The sequence below is a fragment of the Ascaphus truei genome, chromosome 5, assembly GCF_040206685.1.
Source record: "Ascaphus truei isolate aAscTru1 chromosome 5, aAscTru1.hap1, whole genome shotgun sequence".
NCBI lineage: Eukaryota > Metazoa > Chordata > Amphibia > Anura > Ascaphidae > Ascaphus > Ascaphus truei.
The window spans coordinates 40269319-40297250 of NC_134487.1; the positions used below are offsets into that span (position 1 = coordinate 40269319).

General features: G+C 39.5%; 1 protein-coding gene across 1 annotated transcript in view; it reads right to left on the minus strand.

The window, feature by feature from the left end:
* Window positions 1-27932, minus strand: part of COG5 (component of oligomeric golgi complex 5) — a 457324-nt gene that overhangs the window by 25996 nt on the left and 403396 nt on the right. The window contains exons 19-20 of the mRNA XM_075599712.1: window positions 15448-15524; window positions 6530-6656 (exon numbers count right to left, since the gene is read on the minus strand). Coding sequence (XP_075455827.1) covers window positions 6530-6656; window positions 15448-15524 — 204 coding nt within the window. The remainder of the gene's footprint in view (window positions 1-6529; window positions 6657-15447; window positions 15525-27932) is intronic.

Here is a 27932-nt window from a genome sequence, read left to right on the forward strand (position 1 = left end):
ACTAGGGGTGCACAAACTTTTTAAGTCGCGCCCCCTGGCTGCCCTCCAACTTGCTCGCGCCTCCCTCCCCCATTCTCCAGTATCACGCTCTGTGACATTGCAACGTCACGTTATCATGGCAGCGTGACATCACATTGTTATGTGACGCCACGCTGTCATGGCAACATGTCTGGAGAAGCCGGAGAGCAGATAAGAGGCCCCACGCTCTCCCCCGGCAATCAATTTGAATGTTGTGGGGAAGAGCACGAGCCTCTGTAATCACTGTGCCCTACTTACAAAGTTGCGTGTCTCCCATGCCCCCCAGTTTGCGCACCCCTATAGACCCTATAGAGACACCAGGACGCTTTGGCTTGGCCCCTCTTTTGTTGGCCGGGGTAGAGGTGTTACATAGGTATTGAACAAGTATTTTCCATACTGTATTTCTGGTTATGCATCTGCCGAAAGGACACGAGAGTTGTCATATATGTAGGTATGTCTCTGTGGTTGATTAAAAGATATCACAGCCTGTAAGAAATCTCATAATTTGCAGTGTGTGGGATAGCTTCAAGAATAGAGTCTCCATGATTAATGTCTGACTCCAGATTACCAGGTAAAGGCTCAGATAGAAGATAGTCATGTGAATCAGACTGTATGTTCTGTATCCTATTCTTCAAGAGATAATTGAGTAATAGACAGTAAATTCCAGCTAATTTATGTTAATATTAGAGGATTCGAAATGTACTTTAGATATCATCTACAGATTCCAAGAATGTCATAGAATAGATTCTTCACTTGATCTATCTTCATAAGCACCCAGATATGAACATTCTTCTTCTAACTCAATCACCAGAAATCTATACTGTGCAATACATGGATTAGGGAAAGTTTGTATTTTTATAGTATCTTATACTTTGATTCTCACTCCAACGGGAGCAGTTCCTGTTAGAAGTATTGCTGAGACAACCCAAGGGCTGAACTAAAAGTAATTTAAAGTGGTTATTATACCTGTTCTGTCCACATGAATATTAAAGAATATGAAAACATTGTTTATTTAATGCAGTGCAGTTGTTCCCAACTCCAGTCCTCATGGACCACTAACAGTGCAGGTTTTAAGGCTCTCCTGTCATTAGCACAAGTGGCCCAATCATTTTGACTGAACCATCTGTGCTCAAGCAAGCAGGGGTATGCTTAAAACCTGCACTGTTATTGGTCCTTGATGACTGGAGTTGGGAACCTCTGGTCCAGAGCAACTGCAACTTGTATGGTACATTAAATTAATGTTCACAATTAGTGATTTATAACATACTAATACATGTCCACTCCCAATGAGATGCCACATTTTGTTTTTAAATTCTGCGATATTTATTTTTTTAAATTCTATAATAGGAGGGTACAGACCACATGAACCGAACAGTCTCGTCTCCCGGGTGCTCAGATTCGTCACATTGAGGATCAGATTGTTGCGAGGTGCTGGGACTAACCCTGGTGGTCTTGGTGCACGGTGGCATAAATTACAAAGTTAGAGAACGATACAAATCAGTGACTACATGTGCTACCCCAGGGAGGCAGTTGGAGCTTAGGGAGATTAATGCATGGCTAAGAAAGTGGTGTAGAAAGGTGGATATTGTTTTTTTAGAGCAATGGGAGTTTTTCCTTCTCTAAGAAGTGCTATCTTTCTAGTAGGGATGGATTCGACCTCAACGAAGAGGGATCTTCAGTGCTAGGGGGGGAGGATATTAATAAGGTTGGATATTTTAAACTAGGAGGGATGGGGAGGGAGAAGTAATGAACTAGACAGAATACATACAGTAGGAATGGGGAAATAGCTATGGGTCATGGAGGTACAGTGAGGGGGAAGTGGGAGTTTGGCAAGCAGGTAGGCACCCATATTAAACACCGAGAATACTAACTAGTAAAATTCTAAAGACTAAATCCAATTGGAGTAGAAAGACAGGAGAAGAGAAGATAACAATAGCACAGACTAGTAACAATCTTAAGAGCATGCTTGCTAATAAAAGAATCCTGCAGATAAAATGGGGGAGCGTAAATGGACAGCTAGAAGGGATCATAACATGGTCTAACTTGAAATAAATCATGAAAAACCATTGTGACGGATGGTCATCACAGGAAGGTCTGGTCATGACGGAACACCAGTCCGCCTATGCCTAAAACAGCGGGTCACTAATACACTGAGTCTATCCAGACTCCGCCTGCCGGGAAAGTGCCTTGTTACTAATGACCATGAGGGATATCCGCTCGGGCTAGGGCAAAAAAGTTCCCAAAAAATACAGACACTGCTATCCCTAGCCTTACTTTGCTAGAATGGTAGTATCACCACCACTACATCAGAGTGATGTCATAGCTCAGTCCCATAGCCAATCAGACTTAGGGTGGTGGGCTTAGCAACTGGCCAATTGAGAGGCCACATTTTTAACACAACCCTCTCCCCTGGTGCAAAAACTCATGCCTGAGCCAGGAGAGGGGCTGGGGGAAGTCCCGACAGCAATTTGCCCCAAATGGATGACCCCTTGTGGAGATTCCCAGATTGAGTGACAGCCCCGAGGAACAAAGAAACTCCATATGGACCTTGTACTTTCCAGAGCCGGATTTCTGCCATGGCAGTTCCCTGCCCTTTCCATGTCGTGGCTGGAGTGGGGTAGGAGAGCAGCAGGGGAGCTAGGAGACCATCAGCGGCCGGCGAGCACACTGTGGGTGCATTTTAAGGACTTCTTTGGCCATCTTGGGTGGCCTGCATTGTATGCCGATGCTGCACGCCATTCCCCCTCCTATCCACATGCAGAGTATGAGGGGGTAGGGGAAGACCGGGCGCGCGCCGACAGTTATCAAGAGCAGACGGGTGAAAGCCATTGTGTGCCATTCCCCCTCTTCACATGCTGGCCGGAGCGGGAGGGAGCAGGGGGAGACAGGTGCGTATGTCAGGAGATACGTGTGTGGGTTGTGCACCCCTCCCCCTCCTCTCAGCATGCCGAGAGGAGTAGGATGGGGCAGGGGAAACCGGAAAGCTGGCGGTCAGCTGGGAGGGCTGGGGAAGCCGAGGCACTGGGGACATGCTGAGAAGCCACCCCGCCCATCACAACCATATTATACGGGTTCAACGAAGACTTTACATTTTTGAAAGGCATATTTTAATAAACTGAGGAATAATCTACAAGGAATAAATAGGGATGACGTTTTTTCAGGGAAAATGTGGAAGATAAATGGGCATTCTTTAAAACATTGTTAGAAGAGCACACTTTTCTGTGTATACCCTTGGGTAATAAATATAAAAGAAACAAATCTAAACCAATGTGGCCAAATAAACAGGTAGGGGACGAAATGGAAAGGAAGAGGAAGGCGTTTAGATTCTTGAAGTCAGAAGGGACAGAGACATCTTATCAAAATGATAAGGAATGTAACAAAAATTGTAAAAAGGGCAGATAAGCAAAAATTGAAAATGAGAAAAGGATTACACTCGAAAGTAAGATCAACCCTCTTTGTGAATGTGCTCACAAGTGATATTTTCATTTGCTGTATTCAATTTTCAAGAACTCAATTTTTACAGACTCAGTACCACAGGATTGGTGTAAAGCAGACATGATGCCTATATTTAAAAGGGGAGCTAGATCATAAGCGGGGGATTACAGCCCTGTAAACCTGCCATCATATGCTATTATGTTATAATATTATATCACGTGTATTACTGCTGTGAAGCGCTATGTACCTGGATGGTGCTATATAAATAAAGATATAAATAAATACATATGTAGGGAAGCGAAAAAGGTTTAGTACAGGATAATATCCAGGAATACCTAACGCATAACAAAATTATTACTAATAGTCAGCATAGATTTATGAAGGATAGGTTGTGCCAAACTAACATTATTCGTTTCTTTGAGTAGGTAAGAAGGAATTTAGACCAGGGTAATGCAGTTGATGTGTTCTACTTTTGATACGATCCTACGCAAGAGTTTAGTGTACAAAATAAAGGAAATTAGTCTTGGTCAAAATACTTGCACCTGAATTGAAAGGATAGACAACAGAGAGTTGTCATAAATGGAACATTTTCAGTTTGGGCTAAAGTCGTGAGTGGAGTACCTCAAGGATCGGTACTGGGCCCCGTGTTTTTTAAGTTGTCTATTAATGACCTTGAGGTTGACATAGAGAACAAAGTCTCCATTTTTGCTGATGACACAAAATTGTGTAAAGAAGTAAAATCAGAGCATAATGTAATGTTTCTCTAGAAGGATTTGGATGTACTGAAAACTTAAGCAAGTAACTGGCAGATGAGGCTTTATACAGATAAATGGAAGGTTATGCATTTGGGAATAAAAAATAAACAGGCGACTTACAGTACAAATGAAATGGGGCAAAATTAGGTAAATCCTTGTAGACAGCAGGTTTAGGAATAGTGCCAAATGTCAGGCAGTAGCTCCAAAGGCAAATAAGATCTTATCTTGCATTAAACGAGGGTATGGATGGAAGTGAAGTAATCCTAATTATGCCACTGTATAAAACATTAGTAAGACCACACCTTGAATATAGAGTACAGTTTGTCACAACTCCATAAAAAAGATCTTATGAAACTAGAAGAAGTGTACAGAAGAGCCACCAAATTAATTAAGGGGATGAATAATCTGATTTATGAGGAGTGGCTAGCAAGCTAAATTAGATTTGTTTACATTAGAAAGGCTGAGGGGATATGATAACTATATTCAAATATATTCAGGGTCATTTCAAGGAGCTTCAAAATAACTATTCATCCCGAGGGCAGTACAAACGACACGTCATACGTTAAGATTTGAGGAAAGGAGCCGTCACCAGCAACATTGGAAAGGGTTCTTTACAGTGAGGCCAGTTAAAATGTGAAATTCATTACCCAAGGCAGATACAATAGATATCTTCAAAAAAAGGTTGGGCATCTTTTTAGAAAGGAAAGGTATACAGGGATATACCAAATAAGTAAACATGGGGAGGATGTTGATCCAGGGAGGAATTCATTGTTTCCCCTTATGAAACATCCTTGGATAATGTTTTACTGGTTTTTTTTTGTTTGCCTTCCTCTGGATCAAAATACTGTAAATAGGATAACTGTCATCTAAATTTAACATAGGTTGAACTTGATGGACATATGTCTTTTTTTTCAACCTGATCTATTATGTAAATACTTTATATAATACATTTTGATAAACTGGGACCAGAGGAGGTAGAAGGCCCATGGCTAACAGGACTGTCAAGCTGCAATAGCAGTGTTAAGACAATCAGAACAGGAATATTCAGTGTTCCTAAAGCACAAAGTCACAACAACTTTACTGTGCTGGTGATGGTTTTAATTCAACACCACTACTATTTTCTGTGGATGTGGGTAATTTATGTATTCCTTTCTATTAATGCAGCATCACAGAATTCTTCCTCAGCTGGAGTAAAATCTCATTCATTGGTTGGCAGGCTCCTCTCATGAGCCTGGTCAATGGACCAAAGAACCTCAGTGTAAACCTTACTTATTGAAGACAAAACTGTCCAATTGAATAGTTTTTGGTCCAGAATCAACAAATACCTCTGATTTCTCACTATGTCTTTCTATACTCATTGGGTGTGTAACACTTCCCCTGTCACCACTAATCCATGTATATATCACTCCAAACCAATTATACAACCTGTGTGCTTGCACGTCCACCCTGGAGTGATCAGAAGGCACTGACCACATCGATGGTCCAAAATAGTCAGAGAATAATGTAGTATACTTAATCAGCGCATATGTTTGTAGGCGAAATGTTTGGTAAGGCAAATTAATTGAAATTATACATATTATATATGCAGTACATCAATAGCTAAAAATCAATAAACCCATTAATTTAAGATCAGATGACCCCCTGCTTCCTGAGATACATACCTGTAAAGGGGCCGCTCTGGCTGGGCACGGAAAAAGTCTATTCAACGGTCCCGTGGGTCAACAGGAAGCCACAATGTTATACCTTGCGGATTCCATGCGCAAGGGATGACATAGTAGCTTTCTATTGGCCTGTGTGACGCGCAAGGTTTTTAAACAGATATGACATACCGGCAGCCCCTTTAAAAAATAAAGTATCTTGGGGAGCACAGGCTCCTGGACCTGAAATTAACACAGATCAGCTGCAGAGATCCCCCCTGCTTCCCATCTAAGGGGGAAATAATGTGTATATATATTTTTTTACGGTAATGCTCCTTTAAATAAATAACAAAACAAAAAAAATGGACACGTCCAAGGTATGGGGCAAAAATTGGGGGTACATAAAATTAGAAGGTTTGTAATCCAGTAGCTTTGCCTGCACAGACATAATAAACATATTCAAAACATATCAGGGGGTATGTATCAAGGCAAACAGGGTAAAGCAAACTGCAACAAAGAAAAATATATATTGCTTTCAAAGGTTCTTTTTCTTTGATAGATACAATAAGTTGCAGTTTGATTTGCCCCCAGATTGCAGCACTTTTGCCCTAATACATTTACCCAATCATCTGTTAATTTGGGTCCCTGTTTCTTCTGCCTCTGTAAAAACAGTAACAAAGTTACCTGGTAGGGGGATTTCAGTTCTGGAGGTGCTCTTGTAAACAAGAACTGGAGAACAACACTGAATGGGATAATGTCGCCAACTGATGTGCTATTGGCAATATGCTCACTGGTCTGGAACAGCAAAGGCCTAGAATAGAAAAAGACAAGACGATAGGTACGTTTTTCACTTACCAAGTCCTTCCATTAAAATAATTGCCTGTTAATCTATTGCAAATAATGCAAATTGAACAAAATATCCCCAATGCATTGCTTTTAAAATGTATCATATTATACAGTATAACTATTAGAAAACCATGAAAGAGTGCCCAGCAGTACAATGGAAAATATTTCTCAATGTCTATTTAAAAAGGTCTTAACAAAACCATAGACCGAGCACGAGCACTAAGATTACACAGAGCATTAGCACATATGTAGTGCATACCTTTCAAAGGTTGCTGTCCATGTAGGGTTACAGATGTAAACAAACTAACTATGAATATGATGGAAAGTCAATGCAGCTGTCATGGAATTAAGATGTAGGGCCAGGGATCTAACAGCAACATTATATATATCATAGGGCTTTAAAAGTAGTCTAACAAGTGTCCTGTCCTGTGTCTCATTTCTAAGTAGCACGAGTATGCAAAAGATGCAACACTGATGGATGGACTTGATGTATAATTTTCATACATTGGATGAATTCTTATCCACAGGTTGAATAAATGTGAGTTTATTATTCCAAAATGTGTGTTGGATATTGCCTTTAATAATGCAGTGGAGAGAATCTATGCAAGTTGATTGAAGCAAGGAACGACTTCTTTCTGATGAGGCAAACTACTCATGCAGACTTAAAAGCGTTTGGGAGTATTAGTATTATTCGTTGTACCTTTAACCTAGCTGTTGATGCCCAAATCAAGGTAAACAAGGTGACTTTCTGTGGCAATGAGAAGCTGTCTCTTAACCTTGAATTAGGCTGTTCTAACATGAAGTCAAGGAAATGACCACCCTGCTACTCCTCCTTGCTTGTCATGTGAGCAATTTACATCTGGCTTGGATAGAATGTACAGACTCATCTCTCGTTTGGGCTCACAATGGCACAGAAAGTAAAATATAATGCAGATGCATTCAAATACTTGGGAGCTATCCAAATGTTAAGATCTGTGAAAAATTATCAAGTTGTTCTAAAAAAAAAAAAAAAAAAAAAAAAAAAAAAAAGATATGATGTGTAGCATGCTTCAAAGTTACTTGTATTTATATAGTATGCTCTGAAAGCCCCAGTCAAACCTAATTTGTTGCTGAAATGTACAGCAGGTCAGTTAACTAATTTGATTTCTTCCTCAGGCCTGGATGAGTATAACTTAATAATATCTGAATGTTTACTTCTGCTAATAATTTGCATGTCAAATGATTTTGACAGTGACAAGTTTTTAATAGGAGACACATTTTTTTTTTTTAAATAACTGTCAGAGATACTAAAAATATTTTAATCAGCAGAATTGTTGCAAGTGACAGCTTGTTTACTTTAGAACACATACTTATTTTATTATATATTTTATTATGAATATTATTTTTCGTCGAAACTCTAGTCCCGGGCCCCGGGAAACCTGTCTGCGAACCTGCCGGGACCTGATTTAAGTCAAGCAGAGGGATTTAAAAAGGTAATCCAAGTGGCCAAATGTTTATTTTATTTTTAAACATGGGATTGAAGCAGTGGGTCTACGTTGCTGAACCACTTTAATTTCAGCTCCGGAGACCCCTGCTTTCGGAGAAATGTACCTCCGTAGCGGGTGCTGGTAGCCGCTCCGGCTCGCTAGCAGGGATCACAAAACGGCGGCGTTTCAAAGCTCCCGCGCCTTGCGGGCCAATAGGAAGCTGTGATGTTATCCAGTGCGGCTTCCTCTTGGCCCAAGTGATGCGGGAGCTATAAAAACCAGAGAGATACTGGCAACTCCTTCAGAGGTAAGTATCTCGGGAGGCAGGAGGTCCCCGGTGCCGAAATTAATCCTATGTTAAAAAAATGATTATAATTTGCCCGCTCGGATTGGTCCTTTAAGGAGGGGATGAGAAAGTAAGGCAATGTAGCAGGACAGTGGTTCCATTTACTGTGATGGAAAAAGGGAATATTCGGCTAGGTTTTTGGAGGAGATGTGAGGAACTAGACATATTACGTTTGCCACAGAGCACCATCCACCAGGATTTCGCCAAGAGGAAGTTCGAGACTGGATTGGAGAATTAGGGTAAATAGATATATCTGTGTGCCATCTGCATAAAGATGACACCTAAAGCCAAAAGAGTTGATAAGGTCACCAAGTGATAGTATGTAGATGGAAAAGGAGAGGGTACAGAATAGATCTCTGAAGTATACCAACAAACAGGTCAACAGGGGATGAAAACCTGTTGGCATATGAGAAAAGGAGCGATGGGAGAGATATGAGGAGAACCTGGACAGAAATGTGTTATAAATACAAAGAGAGTAAAGAATCTGAAGGAAAATAGAGTGGTTTATTGTATCGCAAGCAGCAGAGATCAAGTAGGATAAACAGGAAAAAATGACATTGGGATCTCCAGTAGCTTTATGTAGATCATTGGCCACTTTAAAGAGGATAACCTCAGTTGAGTGAGCTGTACGAAATCCCGATTGCAGAGGGCCCAGAAGGGTATGGGAATTAAGAATGTTAATCATGCGGGAGAAGACGATAAGGTGTGAGGGAATTGGATCAAGAGAACAAGTGATAGAGGAAGAAAAGGGGAGCACCTGAGAAACTTCCATCTCTGGAAACAAAAGAAAATAGGGGGAGCAAAGGGATAGAGGGAAACACACCTTCAACAACAGTATTGGAGTAACCAGATTATAATAACTGGTCAATAACCTTCAAAATGGACGTGGAGTAAAATAATGATAATTAAATACTCACACGGCCCTGTGTGAGTAAAGGTGCATAGGTGTATCTTGCAGCTGAAACTTCTTGTTATCCCAGATGGTTGGTTAGATTGGGAATGGAGGGAGAAATAAAAATGATAATAACCATATACTACTTACACGGCCATGTGTAAGCCCAATCGTTGAAAGGTTTCTGTAGGGTACCTCTGGTAGACCCGTTCGAGATAATTCCAGGGGTACAGTGCACACATCTGCTGGCAGGCAGGATGTTGAGTGGGGGTTCCCCTTCACTATCCTCACGTTTTCAGTCTCCTTCCCTCCCCGGTTCAGCAAGCGGGGTGGGTAAGGTGAGATAACAGCAGGGGGTCAGTGCTGGTCTTTGAAATAATGTAGGTTTATTGAACATTAAAATACAAAAATGACACTCACATGAAAATAACAAACCCCGGTGCACTCGCGTTGCTGTGCTGGCAAGCTGCCTCTCAGCTGCACTGTCTTCCGCGTCCGGAGTCAGAAGAGATGGGAACTTCTGGCACGGCTGTGACTGCAACTTGCTTCCACTAACTACGGAAGCCTCAAACGTCCAAAATGGTGTGTTGAATTAGAGCAAGGCGTTTCGCCGTGAAAAACGGCTTCCTCAGGCTCAAAATGTGTGGTTGCAAGGGTCTCCATAACTTATATAGACCCATGATAATGTTTATTGGTAATAATTGGTAATGATTAATTGTATACTACCATGCTCAATATACTAAATTCACTGTGACACTTATACTGCCTATCTGGTATACAGAGGGCTGCTTTGACTCATAGTGAACGTTTCAAATAAAATCTCACTCCTCCACTATTTAATCAAGTTAATAAAATAAATTGAATCCTAATGATATATTAATTCTGGTGTAATCACCTTCAATGATTACTTAAAATTCTGTGTTATAAAATATATTAAAATTTCCACATAGACTAATTTCTTAAAGAGACCCTAAAACTCCTAAGGTATTAAACATAGCAAAACTAAATTTAATCTACTTTTAAAATATACTTTTCTTTTAGATACATAATCCAAACTCGTTACAGAATTTAATACATTACAATGTATCCAAAAAATATATATCACTGGTACTTTGTAACTGACACTTAATTCCACTAAAATCCCTATACAAAAAGTTAAAATATTAACAAAATGGCGCTAAAAACTAAAAACCATATATACTGTATGGACATAGAAACAGATATAGTCAAAAATACGATTGGTAATCAGTTGGTGGTTATCCACGTATCTAGGATCAAAAAGAATGGGGTGGTGAAGTCAAAAACAGTATAAAATATTTTCTAAACATTTTCTAAAAAAAAACCTTAATTATTTCAAGCGAATCTTATACATCAGAGAAAAAGTCAAAAATGTCGATTTGGACATTGCTGCATTTGTGTGAATGAGAGTGGAACAATATATACACACACACACACACACCCTTTTTGACTTTTTCTTTTAGTTTTTAGCGCCATTTTGTTAATATTTTAACTTTTTGTATAGGGATTTTAGTGGAATTAAGTCTCAGTTACAAAGTACAAGTGATATATATTTTTTGGATACATTGTAATGTATTAAATTCTGTAACGAGTTTGGATTATGTATCTAAAAGAAAAGTATATTTTAAAAGTAGATTAAATTTAGTTTTGCTATGTTTAATACCTTAGGAGTTTTAGGGTCTCTTTAAGAAATTAGTCTATGTGGAAATTTTAATATATTTTATAACACAGAATTTTAAGTAATCATTGAAGGTGATTGCACCAGAATTAACATATCATTAGGATTCAATTTATTTTATTAACTTGATTAAATAGTGGAGGAGTGAGATTTTATTTGAAACGTTCACTATGAGTCAAAGCAGCCACTCTGTATACCAGATAGGCAGTATAAGTGTCACAGTGAGTTTAGTACATTGAGCATGGTAGTATACAATTAATCATTACCAATTATTACCAATAAACATTATCATGGGTCTATATAAGTTATGGAGACCCTTGCAACCGCACATTTTGAGCCTGAGGAAGCCGTTTTTCACAGCGAAACGCGTTGCCCTAATTCGACACACCATTTTGGACATTTGAGGCTTCCGTAGTTAGTGGAAGCAAGTTGCAGTCACAGCCGCGCCAGAAGTTCCCATCTCTTCTGACTCCGGACACGGAAGACAGTGCAGCTGAGAGGCGGCTTGCCAGCACAGCAACGGGAGCGCACCGGGGTTTTGTTATTTTCATGTGAGTGTCATTTTTGTATTTTAATGTTCAATAAACCTACATTATTTCAAAGACCAGCACTGACCCCCTGCTGTTATCTCACCTTACCCACCCCCGCTTGCTGAACCGGGGAGGGAAGGAGACTGAAAACGTGAGGATAGTGAAGGGGAACCCCCACTCAACATCCTGCCTGCCAGCAGATGTGTGCACTGTACCCCTGGAATTATCTCGAACGGGTCTACCAGAGGTACCCTACAGAAACCTTTCAACGATTGGGTTTACACATGGCCGTGTAAGTAGTATATGGTTATTACCACTTTTATTTCTCCCTCCATTCCCAATCTAACCAACCATCTGGGATAACAAGAAGTTTCAGCTGCAAGATACACCTATGCACCTTTACTCACACAGGGCCGTGTGAGTATTTAATTATCATTATTTTACTCCACGTCCATTTTGAAGGTTATTGACCAGTTATTATAATCTGGTTACTCCAATACTGTTGTTGAAGGTGTGTTTCCCTCTAATCCTTTGCTCCCCCTATTTTCTTTTGTTTCCATGTACTTTAAGGGTTTGGATACCCCTTTCTGGGGTTGAGCAGAGGGACTCACTAGGATTTACGGACTCCACTGTGAAAGACCACATTTATTGGCTTGGATTAGGTATTGTATTGCACCCTCCACCCTGACCTAATATTCTAAAGGTAAGCGCCCGGTTGTTTGTTTGCATTCTACCCAAATTTCCATCTCTGTAAGGCTACGCTTATAGTGCCGGCGATGGTGACGTCAGGCTGTGGTCACTGGAAAAATCAAATTGAGATGACTTCCAGCGGTTACGACCAAGCCGGCGCATCGCGCTTACTATAAGCGCACGCGACTGCAGAAATGCATTTGTTTTGACACGACGTCGCGTCGCCGGCACTATAAGCGCAGCCTAAGAGTCAAGAGTGAACAAAGGAGGTTTGGGTTGAAGCAGAGTTACCTTGCTTTAAAGTGGTCAGCAAAGGCTTGAGAAGTAAAGGAAGGGAAGTAATACGAGAAGGTTGTAGAAGGGTAAAGACAGAGAAAAGACCACATGTATTGGACTTTTCAGTGTCGGTTAGTGAGGTGAAGCAGTGTTGTTTGGCATTAGAGAGAGCATTGTTAAAATAGGAGAGGAGAAACTTGTGTAGAAAAATCAGCATGAGTGTGATATTCCCTCCAGAGGCGTTCAGAGGAGCGAGTGCAAGTGTCAAGATATTGGGTTTGTGTATTTGGCTAAGGATGCAGGTTAGAGGGACGGGTGTGACGAAGTCGAGAAGAGGCATACAGATCTAGTGAAGAGAGATAATAAGAGTTGTAAGATTTGACAAGATTGTCAGATTCAAAACAGAGAGGTTCAGGATTCCAGAGTAGAGACGTCAATGGAGCGACGTTATCAAGAGTAGCAAGGAACACGTTTAGGAGGAGCGCGACTGGAATGAATGGTGGTGAATAATATGATGCAATGGTTAGAGAGCGTAAGAGAAATTAGAAAGGGAACAGATTTCAGTAAGGACAAGGTCTAAATAGTGGCTATCCTTATAGATGGTGGAATTCATCCATTGGTGGAGGCCAATATTGGAGGTGGTTAGAGACAGAAGACGAGATAGCCACCATCCTTACACTGTTAGGCTGCGCGTATAGTGCCGGCGACAGAGATGTCGCGCCAAAACAAATGTATTGCCACCATCGCGTGTCCTTATAGTAAGCACGACGCAACAGCACGATGGAGCACCGGCTTGGTCGCTGGAAGTCAATTTGATTTTTCCAGTGACCGCAGCGTGACGTCACCATCATGTCGCGGTCGCCGGCACTATACGCGCAGCCTTCCACACATATTTCATTCACAGCCTCATTATCGAATTAACAATGAAAACAGCAAATTACCCAGTGGTTCAAATAAATGCTAACAGCAGTTTCAATAAATAATTCATAAGGTTATGAAGCCTTCTCAGTTGCCATGGATTTCATGTAAAAAAAGAGATGCATTATCTTAATGAAATCCAAAATAACTATATGATATTTTAATTTGATTAAATTCAGATGCTACATTATTTGTCTTGCATATGATATATTTGAACCTTTTCCTGCCGTGGGGTGTGCTACATAAACTATTATTTGTGTTTAGAAAAATGTCTTTACCACAGCGTTCAAGCTTTGTTTTTACATTGTATAATAAGCTTTTCTACAACTACTGGATAAAAAAAAAAATATTGTACATTTTAATCCAATTAATGTTCTGTGGACAGCAGGCGTTATTAAAATGTTAGCCTTTGTGGAAGGAGGGGGGTGTTTTAAACAGCGTGCAGTAAATCTCTTTCGATGTGCAGGTTAAGGTACCTCATTAACAATTGTCGTGTTGCCAAGAAGGTGACATACAGTATACAGTATACCGTAACAAAGTGCAGCTACAGTTAGTACACCATTTAAGAGATTTGATTATTACGCTAAATAAAAGGAGGACTTTAAATGTTCAAAATATTCAATATGTCCAGTAGGAAGTAAAGCCATCACAAATTGATAATGCACCAAGTGAATTCTAGGGGGAAGACTAAAGGCAAGTCGGATGTATTAAATTAAATTAAAGGTGTTTGGGACTATATAAATGGGGGCTCGTCTTACGTTGAGCCGAGGCGTGGAACCAATGACACAAAGATTCTCTCTCCCCTGCTTCATTTTAGGAGAATCTCATGTCAGGTTTACCAGGATGAGCTCATGATCTATACCATCAAAGGGGGATATATTGTACCCTTGACTTTTGGCACGCCAAGCAAATTATAATAATTGACTTACTGTACACTTACAGTCTGCGAATACATTTTAAAGTCACTTTGATTACAAGAGGGCTGTGTATCAAGTTGATTAATGCAGCCACGAGGAGCTTACCTACATACTTGTGGCACTGGCTTCCTAGTCATATATAGTCTATATGCCATTTTAGAGCAGGCTGTTATTATTGACATCCTTTTTTTTTTTTAATGACAGCAAGAGACACACGGTGATACATATTAGAACATTTCAAGGGGCATGCAAGCTTATTTATGCTTTTTTTTTTAAACATATTTTTATTTAGTATTCTGAACCCGGGGATCCCTGGGAATTGAGTTCTGTTTACCTCCACGATCTGCCCCAGTTCCCAAGACAATCGCAGTTTTGTTCCTAGTGTTTGATTCTTGTCGGATGGGAACACTATGGCCAGCACTCCAGCAGATAGCATTGTGAGGTTTCTTTTGTTCAACATAAATAACGGTGTAATTATCTTAAAACCAGGAGGTTTCTTAAGCTTAGAACCGCAGTGTCACTATCAAAATCTCTATACATATCTTCCAGAATCATCCAAGTGCTTACACACAAACTTCCTCGGGACATACTGTATATTATTTTGTTGTCTTCCGTATCAGTATCTGTCTAATTGGTAATATATTTGCAGGTTATATGGAAGCTCTCCAGAAATGGTATCACTAACACAAATGTCTCTCCCTAATCTGCTTTGATGATTATTACTTACTAGTGGGTTAATGGAATAAGGGGGAGAACGTCAAAGTCAGCCTTTCGGAGACCTATGCTCTGATAATGTTGCGTACTACCAAGGCACATTAGTCTGAACTGGCTGCAGACAGGTCAAAGTTATGTCAAAGTTTACATTACAATACATTTGTGAAGTCAGAACAACTCAATGAATAAAACACAAAGCACATTTGAAACTGCACCTGCCCAGTGATCTTGCCACAATCTCCAATGTATTTTGAGTAAAGATTGTGGAAAGGTTATGTAGCTTTGGCTAGAAGGTGGTAACTGAAACTTACCTGAATGATCTCAAAAGCCTGTATGACTTTCCAAGATCGGCAACTCTCCTACACAGAGGAGCCACTGCTAATTCCATCTGTAAAATCAAAAGATATGGTTCATTATATAATATACTATTTTCATCAATTAAGCTGCAGGCACTGTGTATGTGTATATACGTGTGTGTATATACGTATATACATAAGTATTGCAGATAGCAAATAAAAAGATCACTTGTGAGCACATTCACATGTCTTAGGCTAAGGTCCCAGTCAGCACTGTGGCACACGTGCCCCGGGGAGAGGGCGGCGCGTGCACAGCGCTAACCGCGATCTGCAGTATTCCAGGGAGAGAGGGAGATTGCGATGGGAGGGGCGTGGTGGGGAATTTGCGGGGGCGTGGCCATGACCTCACGGGGCTAGATCACCCTCATTGGGTAAACCGCCGGCGGGAGCGTGGCCACGTCTCCGTCGCAAGTTCTAAACTCAATATCATTGAGTTTAAAAAAAAACTGGCAGTACGGCGCGGCTGCACCTTCAGTGCGTACTGGGCCCAGCCCCATTGAGGGGCGGTGCTTAAACGCACAGCGCACGCCTAGCAGTCACTGGGACCTTAGCCTTAGGCAGGTCTGCAACCCTGCCTTTCACCATCATCACCCAGCATACAGTGTTTCCACTACAGCAAGGGATTCTGGGAAATGACATGCAAATGAGCACACCGTGTCACCTTTTGCCTGAAAAAACATTATTACATGGAGCCCATATAAGCTTATGCTCGCTGTTAACACAGCTTTAAAGCACAGCATGGGAATCAGATGCAAAGCTAGAGAAACCATTCACAGACATGTTTCAATCTTAATGGGTATCATCAGTGTGAAGTTGGTTGTACTGCTGGCTTTGCAAATTTTCAAGGCTGTAGGGTTTACCATCACGGACATCTAAAACCTGGAGGAGAAATGTGCTCACCATAGCTCTCCGGTTATCTGTTCCAATAGATCCAGTGTGTTAACGTTGTATACCAAAATGCTTTAAAGGCTATTCACTATGCGAGTGTTTTTAATCTTGACCTTAATACATCACTTTCTAAAAATAAATTGATCTGTGCTAAGGAGCATGTGCTTCTTTTGTTCCCTTTTGCATATTATATATATTATTTGATATATTAAGCTCCGGGCACTGTAAATATAGAAGCATACTAAAGCAGATAAAGAAAATCAGTTATTGTTTCAATCAGTTCACTAAAGCCCACAATGGAAACAACCATTATGTATTTCTTTATCAATATGATTTTTTTTAAATGTAATATTAAATATTACAATTGGGCATTTGAGAATAACATCTTACTACTGTGCTGTGCTGTGCTTGTATAACATTTTACATCAGATTTTTGAATGAACATACTGTATTAGTGAGTAGAATAGCATCAATGACTGATTAATATTTCTGTCAAGACCAATTATATTCATATAGAAATATGTTTACAACCTGTTGCCCAATAACGTACTTATGTTGGTTGCAATTAAAAATATTGGTAGCCCCAAGAAGAATATTCAAATATATATTTATTTAAATCTAGCCTGTCTTGATCTCGTTAATATCAATGGCCGGGGCTGGTTGGGCCTCTGGTTGCCGCTGGGCCAGACGTCTCCCCAGCTGCTTGCCTGCCTCTCTCCTGTACTGTCCCACGCCGGGCTCTGGGATGTCGTCTCCCACTGGAAGTTGCGACACGCACTTCCGGCATGCACCGGCATGAGAGCCCGGCGTGGGACAGTACAGGAGAGAGGCAGGCAAGCAGCTGGGGAGACGTCGGGCCCAGCGGCAACTAGAGGCCCAACCAGCACCGACCAGGTCCCCCCGGAAGCCACCGCCAGGATAGTGAGGGGAAGAGGCAGCAGCTGGGGGTCGGCAACCTGCAGAGAGCCGCAAGTAGGAACGGAAAGAGGCGCATGTGGCTCGGGCGCCGCAGGTTGCCGACCCCTGGCCTAGATTCATGGCTACAGTCACAAACCCACAGTCACTCCTATCAATGACTGCCATCGACTGCATTTATTTCTTCACCTGCTGTCTCTAAGTTTCCCATCCTACAACTTAGATTGTAAGCTCCCTGGGGCAGGGATTTCCTTTCCTATGGTCTGATCTTATTTGTTTTACTTATTGTACTAAAATTCCGTGTACTGTATTGTCTCTCTTGTAAAGCACCAAGTACAACTGTGGGCGCTATATAAAGATACACACATACATACAGGCAATACATTTTAATAAGAATTATAGAAAATGTTGCTTTTAATCAAAGGCTTTTTAAAATATTTTATACCTGCACTTATAGTCTACTTTTAGTCGAGTACCGCTTTTTGTACCATTACAAGGCAAATATGGTTCTATTAAAATATTTGCCTTCTTTGAAGATTAATTGCATATCTCATTTGCTTACAGTACAGACAAACTGTCTGTACTTCTTGCAATCTTTTTTTGTAGTTAGACATAATTTGAAATGTGTATTACCTTCCTAAGCCTCCGCTCACTTCCCCAGGAGTGTTACGAACACAGTAATGAAATAAAAGCACGGATACAAAACTTTAAACCAATGCATTGTGGTAGTCATGCTCTCTCCCATTACTGGAATATATTTTTGCTTTCTTTATGCTGTACTGCAGACTTAATTTACTCTTTCAATAACAGTGCGTGCCTAAGGCCGTGTCCACAGAGCGTGCGCCAAATTTTTTTTATTTTGTCGTGCAACGACGGGTCACGTGCGCGGTTCAGCCAATGAGAGCGAACCGCTCGCATGCTATCACGGACACGCCTCCCCGTTGCGTCTCTGCAAATCACAGGCCACGGATCGCCTCTGCAGCAGGCGTGAGGGACGCCATGCGCTCCGTCTGCTATTTCCGAGGCCCAAGATGTTTAAACGCTTCATTGATCTCTAACAAAAGGAAGTAGTATTTTGTAACAGTATTAAATTGCACCAAAACTACATATATAAAAAATACTGTACATAACTTTTCATTGCAATCCTTAATAATGGTCTTTCTGTGAACTAATGAAGAATTTGCTCACATCTGATTTAATACTATTGGTGAGCTGGCTCCTTCAGATAAATATTACTGTACTAATGATGACTGATTGGATGCACAGAAACGAAGGACTCCTGTGTCTTCTGTGAAATATTTTCTTCGGCTGTAATCATCAGTAGCTGCCACTGACAAATATCAGTATATGTGATGTAAACACATAGCATTAATTGTTAGAGTATTAGTTATATTTACAAATACTAATCTTTCATTGGTCCAGCATATTCAAGCATGTCCATAGAAGCCGTGCCGTAAGAGTAGGGAAAATATTAAAAACAAATCTACAGGTGCGCCAACGAGTATTCTAAAACTTGCCTTGGAAAATCTGGGGCTATCACCAACAAGACCCAGGTACATGCTGGGTACATGCTGCAAACATTTCAGTGACATTTCTGCAGAGACTAATGGCTCATCGGATTTACACAGCAGGGGTCCCTGGCAGTCCCATTCAATTTGAATGGGACTGCCAGGGACCCTCACTGTTAATCCGATGGGCCATTAGTCTGTCTGCAGAAATGTCACTGAAATGTTGCAGCATGTACCTAGCATGTACCTAGCATGTACCTGGGTCTTGTTGGTGATTGCCCCAGATTTGTTTTAGAATACTCGTCGGCACTACAGTAAGTGTAATCTAAAGGAAATGACTAATATACATGAATTATGTATATTAGGACTTTGGACGCTTCATGATCAACATATCATTTGAAATATTCCATCTAACACTCAATAATCTATTTACTGTGTGTTAGTTTATCAGTCACCTTTATATCATATGTAGCATGGTTCTGTATGTACTGTAACTGGCAGAAGTCATTCACCAGATAAATATACAGTACTCAGTGGACAAAAAAAGTAAGATAACAGCAAACAAATCGTGAGATACTAATCCTATATGGCGCATCATTGTGTACAAAGGAAGAGGTTTCCTTACTCTGCACGTTGCTTAATGCACAAAGTGAACGTGCATATCATACCCAAACTAATATTCTCTCTTGCATTTATGCAAGAAATAAATCTGATGATTAATTAAATGGCATTTAGCACAGACTCTGTTTCTTAAAATCTATTCACATTAACATTCTCTCTTTCCTCAGTTTGGCATTTAAAATCTAATTAAAAAAATAAACACAAATTATTTATAGTTTTTAACATTTTACCTAATTTGGCAAAAAAAATAAGTAATTTTCAACACCGAACTATAATGAACTGTGTCAGATGACAAAGTCATAAAAAGGGGTCTGCGCTCGTGCTGTCTTCTAAAATCAACTATAATCCGTTTGCAGCGGTATGTGTAAGGAGCCACGCCTCAAATGCTCCTAAGTAAGGAGAGCTCCATATAGAGCCCTCCAAAAGGCAAAACGAAAACAATGCACACAAGCGCACCACGGATTAGTATAACATATTGGTAATATTTTAATATGAGTTCAAAAGACCACACATTGACACAAAATAATTACATAAACACATATGACATTTAAAAAAATGTGTATAGTTACTCCTAAAATAAGGATGCTTACCAAACAAAGCTTCTATGAAGCACAATCACAGAAATACAATAAAAACAATATTAAATCAAGAATAACCCAACTAAATGCCACTGATGAAGTTCTAAGGGAAAACTGATTTAAAACCACAATAAGGGGAACTCGTACTGACCATAAGCGGCAGCGGGTGCCATGTGAACATGCGAATAGTCGGACTGCACAAACACACTGCAAGAAAGTATTTCCGCTGGCGCGTCCTGGTTGTCTCGTTCCAGCCAAAGGGTGAGTGCGCAGAGCTGCCTCTCATGACCTCTACGCATTTCGCAACACCGTGCTTCATCAGGAGGTCACGATAGGGGCGGCTCATGCGCATTAAGTACCAGAAATAACCAATAGAAACAACACACTGGTCTACTCATGAAGCACAATATGCTAATCATTAAACCTACATGACTGTGACTCTCACGCCAAGGGAGTGATGGCTGTTGAACACTTTGTGATGGTTAACCAAACATTAAGAGTGCAGCAGGTATCAATGGAGCACAGCCAGGAAGATCCAACCTCCAATTCCAGGACAGGAAAAATATCCAGACCACTCCAAAATAAAGTATAATTGATCAGATTTAATGCATGCTAATAAACAATAAAAATGGACAACATGAACGCACCTACGCGTTTCATGCAAACAGCACTTTATTAAGGTGTACGGGTCAACTGACATTGTGGGTGAGTATAAAGAAGCAGTCTTTTGATAACTTTGTACACCTTGATAAAGTGCTGTTTGCATGAAATGCGTAGGTGCGTTCATGTTGTCCATTTCTATTGTTTATTAGCATGCATTAAATCTGATCAATAATACTTTATTTTGGAGTGATCTGGATATTTTTCCTGTCATGGAATTGGAGGTTGGATCTTCCTGGCTGTGCTCCATTAATACCTGCTGCTCTCTGGATACTTACCTGGATGGACTGCACGCCGCAGGTACTTGGATTGCACCTGCGAATATACAGGTAAAGGGCCGCTGTGCCCTGTTATGCTTCCTGTATACTTTGGATATTCTCTTATGTTGTCATATGGGTTGGGTGTTTATTAGTGTGTTAATCTGTGTGGTTGTCAGGTGGACATCACTAGACACATATCCCTCCTCACTCTATTGAATTTCTAATTTGTGGACAATCCTTTCTATCTGGATATTATGCTTGCATATGGAACCGTGTCTGATTATTGAGCACCTAATCTACTCACAATTAATCAAACATTATCCCGTACACAAATTGATTTTATTTTGGAATCTATTGAGTTTATTTTAAATCACAATTATTTTATGTTTGATGCTAAGTATTTTTTGCAAGTCTTGGGTACAGCAATGGGGACAGCATTTGCCCCATCATTTGCGAATATTTATATGGGACAGTGGGAATCTGTGATTGTAGTCGGTGTACCTCCTCCGCAACTCAAAATGTGCAGGAGGTACATACAGTAGATGATATTCTGATTGTCTCAGATGGCAATGAATGTTCATATTTGAAGTTTGTAAACACACTAAATAATAATGATTATAACCTTACATTTAGTGGTATGAACAGTACGATATCGGTTCAATTTTTGGACCTTGACATTTTCATTAAAGAAGGTGTGATTCAAACCAAAACACGCTTTAAAGAAACCAATGTAAATTCTTACCTACACCTCACCAGCTGTCATGATCAAAAATGGATAAAAAATATTCCATACAATCAGTTTTTGAGATTAAAAAGAAATAGTACTATGGTAGAGAATCTCGATATACAAACTAACATTCTGAGGGAAAGATTCCTTCAAAAAGACTATAAGGAAACGTTAGTCGATTTATTAATCACAAAGGTTAAAAAAGTAAGACGTTCTTCTTTGTTACAATATAAGAAAAAGACTAATACATCGGGAAAAGTAAAAAATGAAGTCGGTTTAGCCAAAAGAATACCATCTTTTATTACACAATTTAATAGAGCACATGGCTCAATTAAAAAGATCATGTGTAAACACTGGGGGATATTAAAATTAGATCCCATTCTGGGCCCTTTAATTAAATCAAGACCAGATATAGTTTTCAGGAAGGCCCAGAACTGAAAGGACATACTTGCCCCCAGTCAGGTTACAACTGCAAGTAAAATGCCCATGGATATTAAAACACAACTTGGTTTCAAGGGGAATTATAAATGCGGGAAGTGCAAGGCATGCAATCATATGAAAATGGAAAAAACAGGCCATATCATCAGTAACACTAAAACAATACCCAATTCGTCGTTTTATAAATTGCCTGACAACACATGTTGTATATTTATTACAATGTAAGTGCAATTTACAATATGTTGGGAAAACCAAAAGGGCACTGAAAATAAGGATACTAGAGCACTTGCGGAATATTACAAACATTCCAAAAATGGTAGAAAGAGGAAAGCCCTTAACACCACTTCTTAAACATTTTCAAGATGTGCATAGATGCGACTCTAGTTCTTTGAAATGTATGGGTATAGAAAGTATTCCAAAAACAGCAAGACAAGGAAATAGAGAATTATCCTTGCTGAAAAGAGAACAATTTTGGATTTATACTTTTGAGTCTAGGTATCCGAAAGGGTTTAATGAAATGATTGAACTAACCTCATTTCTCAGATAAATAAGTATGGGGTTAATCATTCATCTACTTTAGATGTACACCATATATCTCTTACTGTATTTCCATAATGTTTAATAGTAATTTTAACAGTAGTTTATTTTATTCCATTTTTAATTTTATATATTTATATTGTAGTTTATTATATTTGTATTATTTATCATATGTTTATCTTCACATCCGCTTTATTATAGGTTCTGCTTATATACATTGCTGGTTAAGTAATTAAATTTATTTAGCACTTTATACATGGTATTCTATACATACATGCATTTACACTAATATGGTATTAAGGTATTCTTTGGAGTTTAAATAAGTTCTTTTGCACTATAATAATGGCCATATTGAATTTCATGGCTGTTAATTTATTAATATTATATTCATACTCATTGTTTGTTTATAAGTATCACGGGGTGTTAGTTTATAGCACACAGTCACGTAGGTTTAGTGATTAGCATATTGCACTTCATGAGTAGACCAGTGTGTTGTTTCTATTGGTTATTTCTGGTACTTAATGCGCATGAGACGCCTCTATCGTGACCTCCTGACGAAGCACGGTGTTGCGAAACGCGTAGAGGTCATGAGAGGCAGCTCTGCACACTCACCCATTGGCTGGAACGAGACAACCAGGAAGCGTCAGCGGAGATACTTTCTTGCAGTGTGTTTGTGCAGTCTGGACAATTCGCATGTTCACATGGCACCTGCTGCTGCTTATTGTTAGTACGAGTCCCCGTCATTGTGGTTTTAAATCAGTTTTCCCTTAGAACTTCATCAGTGGGTGTTTCACTGTGTCAGATGAGTTGGTCTATTTTAGAGGTGGCCAACTCCCATCCTCAAGGGCTACCAACATGTCAGATTTTCAGGATATCTCTGTTTCAGCATAGGTGGCTCAATCAGTGGCTCAATCGAAGACTGGGGACTTGAGTTGGCTATCCCTGATCTATTTGTTTAGATCGGTGTTTTTCAAACCTCTACTCGTGACCCACGGACACGCCAGGTTTTGGGAATACCCAATGCACTTGCATCCAGGTGAATGCACTTTTTTTTTGCATACTAATAGGATGTTAGGTGGTTGTCTCACAAACCTGGTGTGGCCACGGGTCACGAGGAGAGGTTTCGAAACCACTAGTTTAGATGATGAAAAGCCATATGTGGTATAATGTGTACTGTATGCAGTAACACTCTGTCCCTCCAGTAATAAAAATGAACAGTAGCAGGGCTCTACATTGGTTATGTTGGGGACGAGGACCACCACCCATTTTTGGCTGCCCATTTTTCTTTTCCAATACACTGTTCTTGTGATGACACTGCTTTGGTACCCAGTAATAGGGACGTTTCTGTGACATCTCAGTTACCCGCCATGACAGGACAACCCCACATTATGGATGACATGTACCAAGTGCTTCCCCACCTCAGCTTCATGTCCATCAACAGAGAGTAGACATACTCAAAGACATACAAAAGCAGATGTAACGTAAATGCAAATATAATAAAAATAAATAATGGTACAAAACAGGGATGCCTGTTATAACAATTCTGTTTGCACTAATGCTTGAGCCCCTAGCATGTGCAATTAGGGAAAACCCAAATATCCAACGAATTACAAAGGGAAAAGGAAGAGTACTGTATACTGTACATTATAATTATTTGTCAACTATGCTATCCTCACACTACCAAATCTCAACGTCCCCCAAAAAATTCACTCAGAACTAGCAGAGTTTGGGTCACTTTCCGGTTACAAGATTAATTCAGATAAAATCGGAAGCTCTGAATTTAACTTTGCCGAACCATGAAATTAAACTCCTTCAGTTGAATTTTAACTATAGTTGGAAAGAAACACACCTCAAATACCTAGTTATAAATGTTACCCAATGCTATATAAATATAAGTACCCTAACTTGATTTCGCAGATTAAAAAAGACCTGTCGGTCTGGAATAACTTTCAGATCTCGTGGCTTGGCAACATCTGTTCATTGAAAAAGAATAGCTCACCTGGGCTCCTTTATTGTTTCCAAACACACCTGATAGCAATATCGTCTAATACAATCAGGAAATTGCAAATTGTCGTACGGCAAAACAAGAGACTGAGATTGGCCAGATCAAAAACGGGTGGGGGGGGATTAGCAGTTCCAGATATTCGAAGGTATTAATTAGCGACCCACCTGAGAGAAATCATTTACTGGCATTTGAGCTCTAATCAATACACATGGGTAGATATAGAAATGTTGAAATCAAAACCATTAGCCCATTTTGCTCATCTCAGGTTGAAAATATTATCAGAAGTTGATTTACCAAATATTATTCCAACTATAAAATACTTATCTGTCCGTGACAGATACTTTATCCTATATTTATATTTACAGTATATTGATCCAGAGGAAGGCAAAGGGGAAACTCCAGTGAAATATCCAAAGATGTCTCCAAAGGGGAAAAAATGTATTCCTTCCTGGCTCCACTAATGGCAATCAGATTTCTCCCTGGATCAACATCCTTCCCATGTTTACTTATTTGGTATATCCCTGTATACCGTTCCTTTCTAAATAGATGTCAGCTTTTTAAAAAAAAAATTAAGATGTCTATTGTATCTGCCATCAGTCTCAACGGGTAATGAATTCCATATTTTAACTGCCCTTAATATTTGAACCCTTTCATTTGTTGCCCGGGAAATCTTCTTTCCTCCAACCTTAAGTGATGTCCCCGTGTCGTTTGTACTGCCCTTGGGATAAATAATTATTTTGGAAGCTCCTTGTATTAACCCTGAATATATGACTCTTTTCTAATGTAAACTAATCTAATTTAGCTAGCCTCTCCTTATAAATCAGATTTTCCATCCCCTTTATTAATTTGGAGGCTCTTTTCTGCACTTTTTCTAGTTCTATAATGTATTTTTTATGGAGTGGTGCCCCAAACTGTACTCCATATTCAAGGTGTGGCCTTACTAGTGCTTTGTAGAGGGCATAATTATGCTCATTTCCCTTCTCTCCATTCCCCGTTTAAGGCTAGAGAAGATCTTATTTGCCTTTGCAGCTACTGCATGACATTGGGCACTATTGCTAAGCCTGCGGTCTACAAGTACTCCTAAATCGTTCTCCATCAAGGATTGACCTAATTTTGTTCTTGGTATGTTGTTTGTGTAAGCTTATTTAATCCTCTTATTCCTATTATAAATGTAAATAATTTTAGACCATCGATGTTTTGATGTTGATGGTATATTTATCCCTCCCCCCTTTTTATTTTTCTGTGCCTCTTTTTTTCTCATAAAACAAAGGGTAGTTTTATACATTCAGCATATATTTGCAAGTGTGACCTGGAGACTGACAGCATGATATTACCACAAAGAAACTCTGAATACCCGCATGCAGTGGCCCACCTTGTGTTTGATCAGTGGATAAATATCATAATAAAGGTTATATGAATCTGTAACAGATATTGACGGCAAATAACCAATTGGACCACATAGTCTGCCCACTTTGCCTAGTTACTTTGAAGATTAAATCCTTACAATTTGGGATTATATTAACTAAATCCTTTAAACCTATGGGAGGACTAACCAGAGTATTAGTCTGATGCACCTTTAAATATAAAGAAGAAAGCATATCTAAGAATGTGAACACAGTCTCTAATAAAGCTCTAAGAGACCAAGACTCATAACCGGATGCACTTTAAAAACACCTGCGACACGTGTTATGACGACATCAGATCGCGACCATTGCTGTATTTGATACGCACGCGGAGGCAACAGGCATCAATATAACACCCATTAACACTTGGAAAAGAAGACGATAAGGACTGATGAGTATCGGAGGAGACTTTAAAACTTGTGATTCACAGTTACGCTATATTAAGAGGTCACAGCTATTAAGCTATAGATACAAAGCCTGTTTTAAATTGCATGTAACCTACTATTTGCAGTAGAAGGGGCTCTATGCAGAATACTGTGCGAGAGCGCATACGGATTCCCAAATGCATAGAATTCAGTGCTGTGTAATTATATTTCTATGTTCTGTGCTCTCTATGCTTGCCTTTATCATCTCTGGGTCATGTTTGATATTTTATTTACAGGTACCTGGGTTACCGCTGGGACAGTAGGGCGAACATTTATTTCCTCCCCGCTGACCCTTTATATAAACACATTGCCAGATTTTTGGATCTAGGTTGTTACTTCAACGTATTTCTTGAGAATCTTTTTTAACGATGTCTATGGTGGTGTTTCATAATGGTGAGTTTTGTATTTTAAAAAAGAAAGTATTTTGTGTGTAATAAATTGTGTTTTTAGAGTGCATGCAGTTATGAGAGTCTTGGTCTCTTAGTGCTTTATTAGAGACTGTTTTTACTATTGTTGATACTCTTTAGAATAGCACCTGAGCTATTATAGCTTACATATTTATAATTATGGCAAACATTATATTATTTATTAGTGCAGGACATTGTTGTATATTTATATCTATGAATGTGTAGCTCTTTGAACTATCCAGAGGTACTTCCCATGGACGATAGAGAAATGCTTATGCATTCTAATGCATTTTACTTGAAGTAACCTGGATGCCATGCTGATGTCCTACTGAAAAAGGGTAGCATTATTTTGTTTTCTTTTTGTTTAAGGGATATATATATATATATATATATATATATATATATATATATATATATATATATATACATACATGTTTTTTGTTTTTTTAATGGAGATGACCTCCTTTATGTTTGTGTTATACAGTTAAAACCTTAAGCTCTACACTATATCTACACTACAGTATTTTTTTTGTTTGGAGTTCCCTTTCATTGTAGCATTTTCTTCCATCTTCCAAGTCTGCTAACCTCTGTCTTCAGTCCATAATCCCTTCTTCCATTGATTCTTTTCATCTTGACAACCATCATCTCCTCTAATAAAATCTTTGATGTTTTGAAACTATTTTCCTGAGCCTGCCTCCCTGTGACGATAGGCTGTGTCGGCCTTCCTTAATAAAGGGGGAACCCGGCTGGCTGCCCCTGAAACCATATGGTATGGGCTGAGAGTGTCAGCTCTTGTGTCCAAATGTTGGTTCTCTGTGTTTTAAAACTGCAATGTATTGTTTGTCCTGTGATTTAAACCCAGGTTGGTGACAAAAGGCAGTGTGAATTACCATGTGAATTACATGTGAATTAGCATTTCAATGCCCCAGCTCAGAAAGGGTTTCCAAGCCCAAATCTCCCCAATTTATTTCCCTTATAAGTATAAGGTTCCCCAGATTATATTCTGTAAGGAAGTGTACTTTATATTGTGTTTTAATGTTTACTATAAGGTTCTATACAGAAAGCACA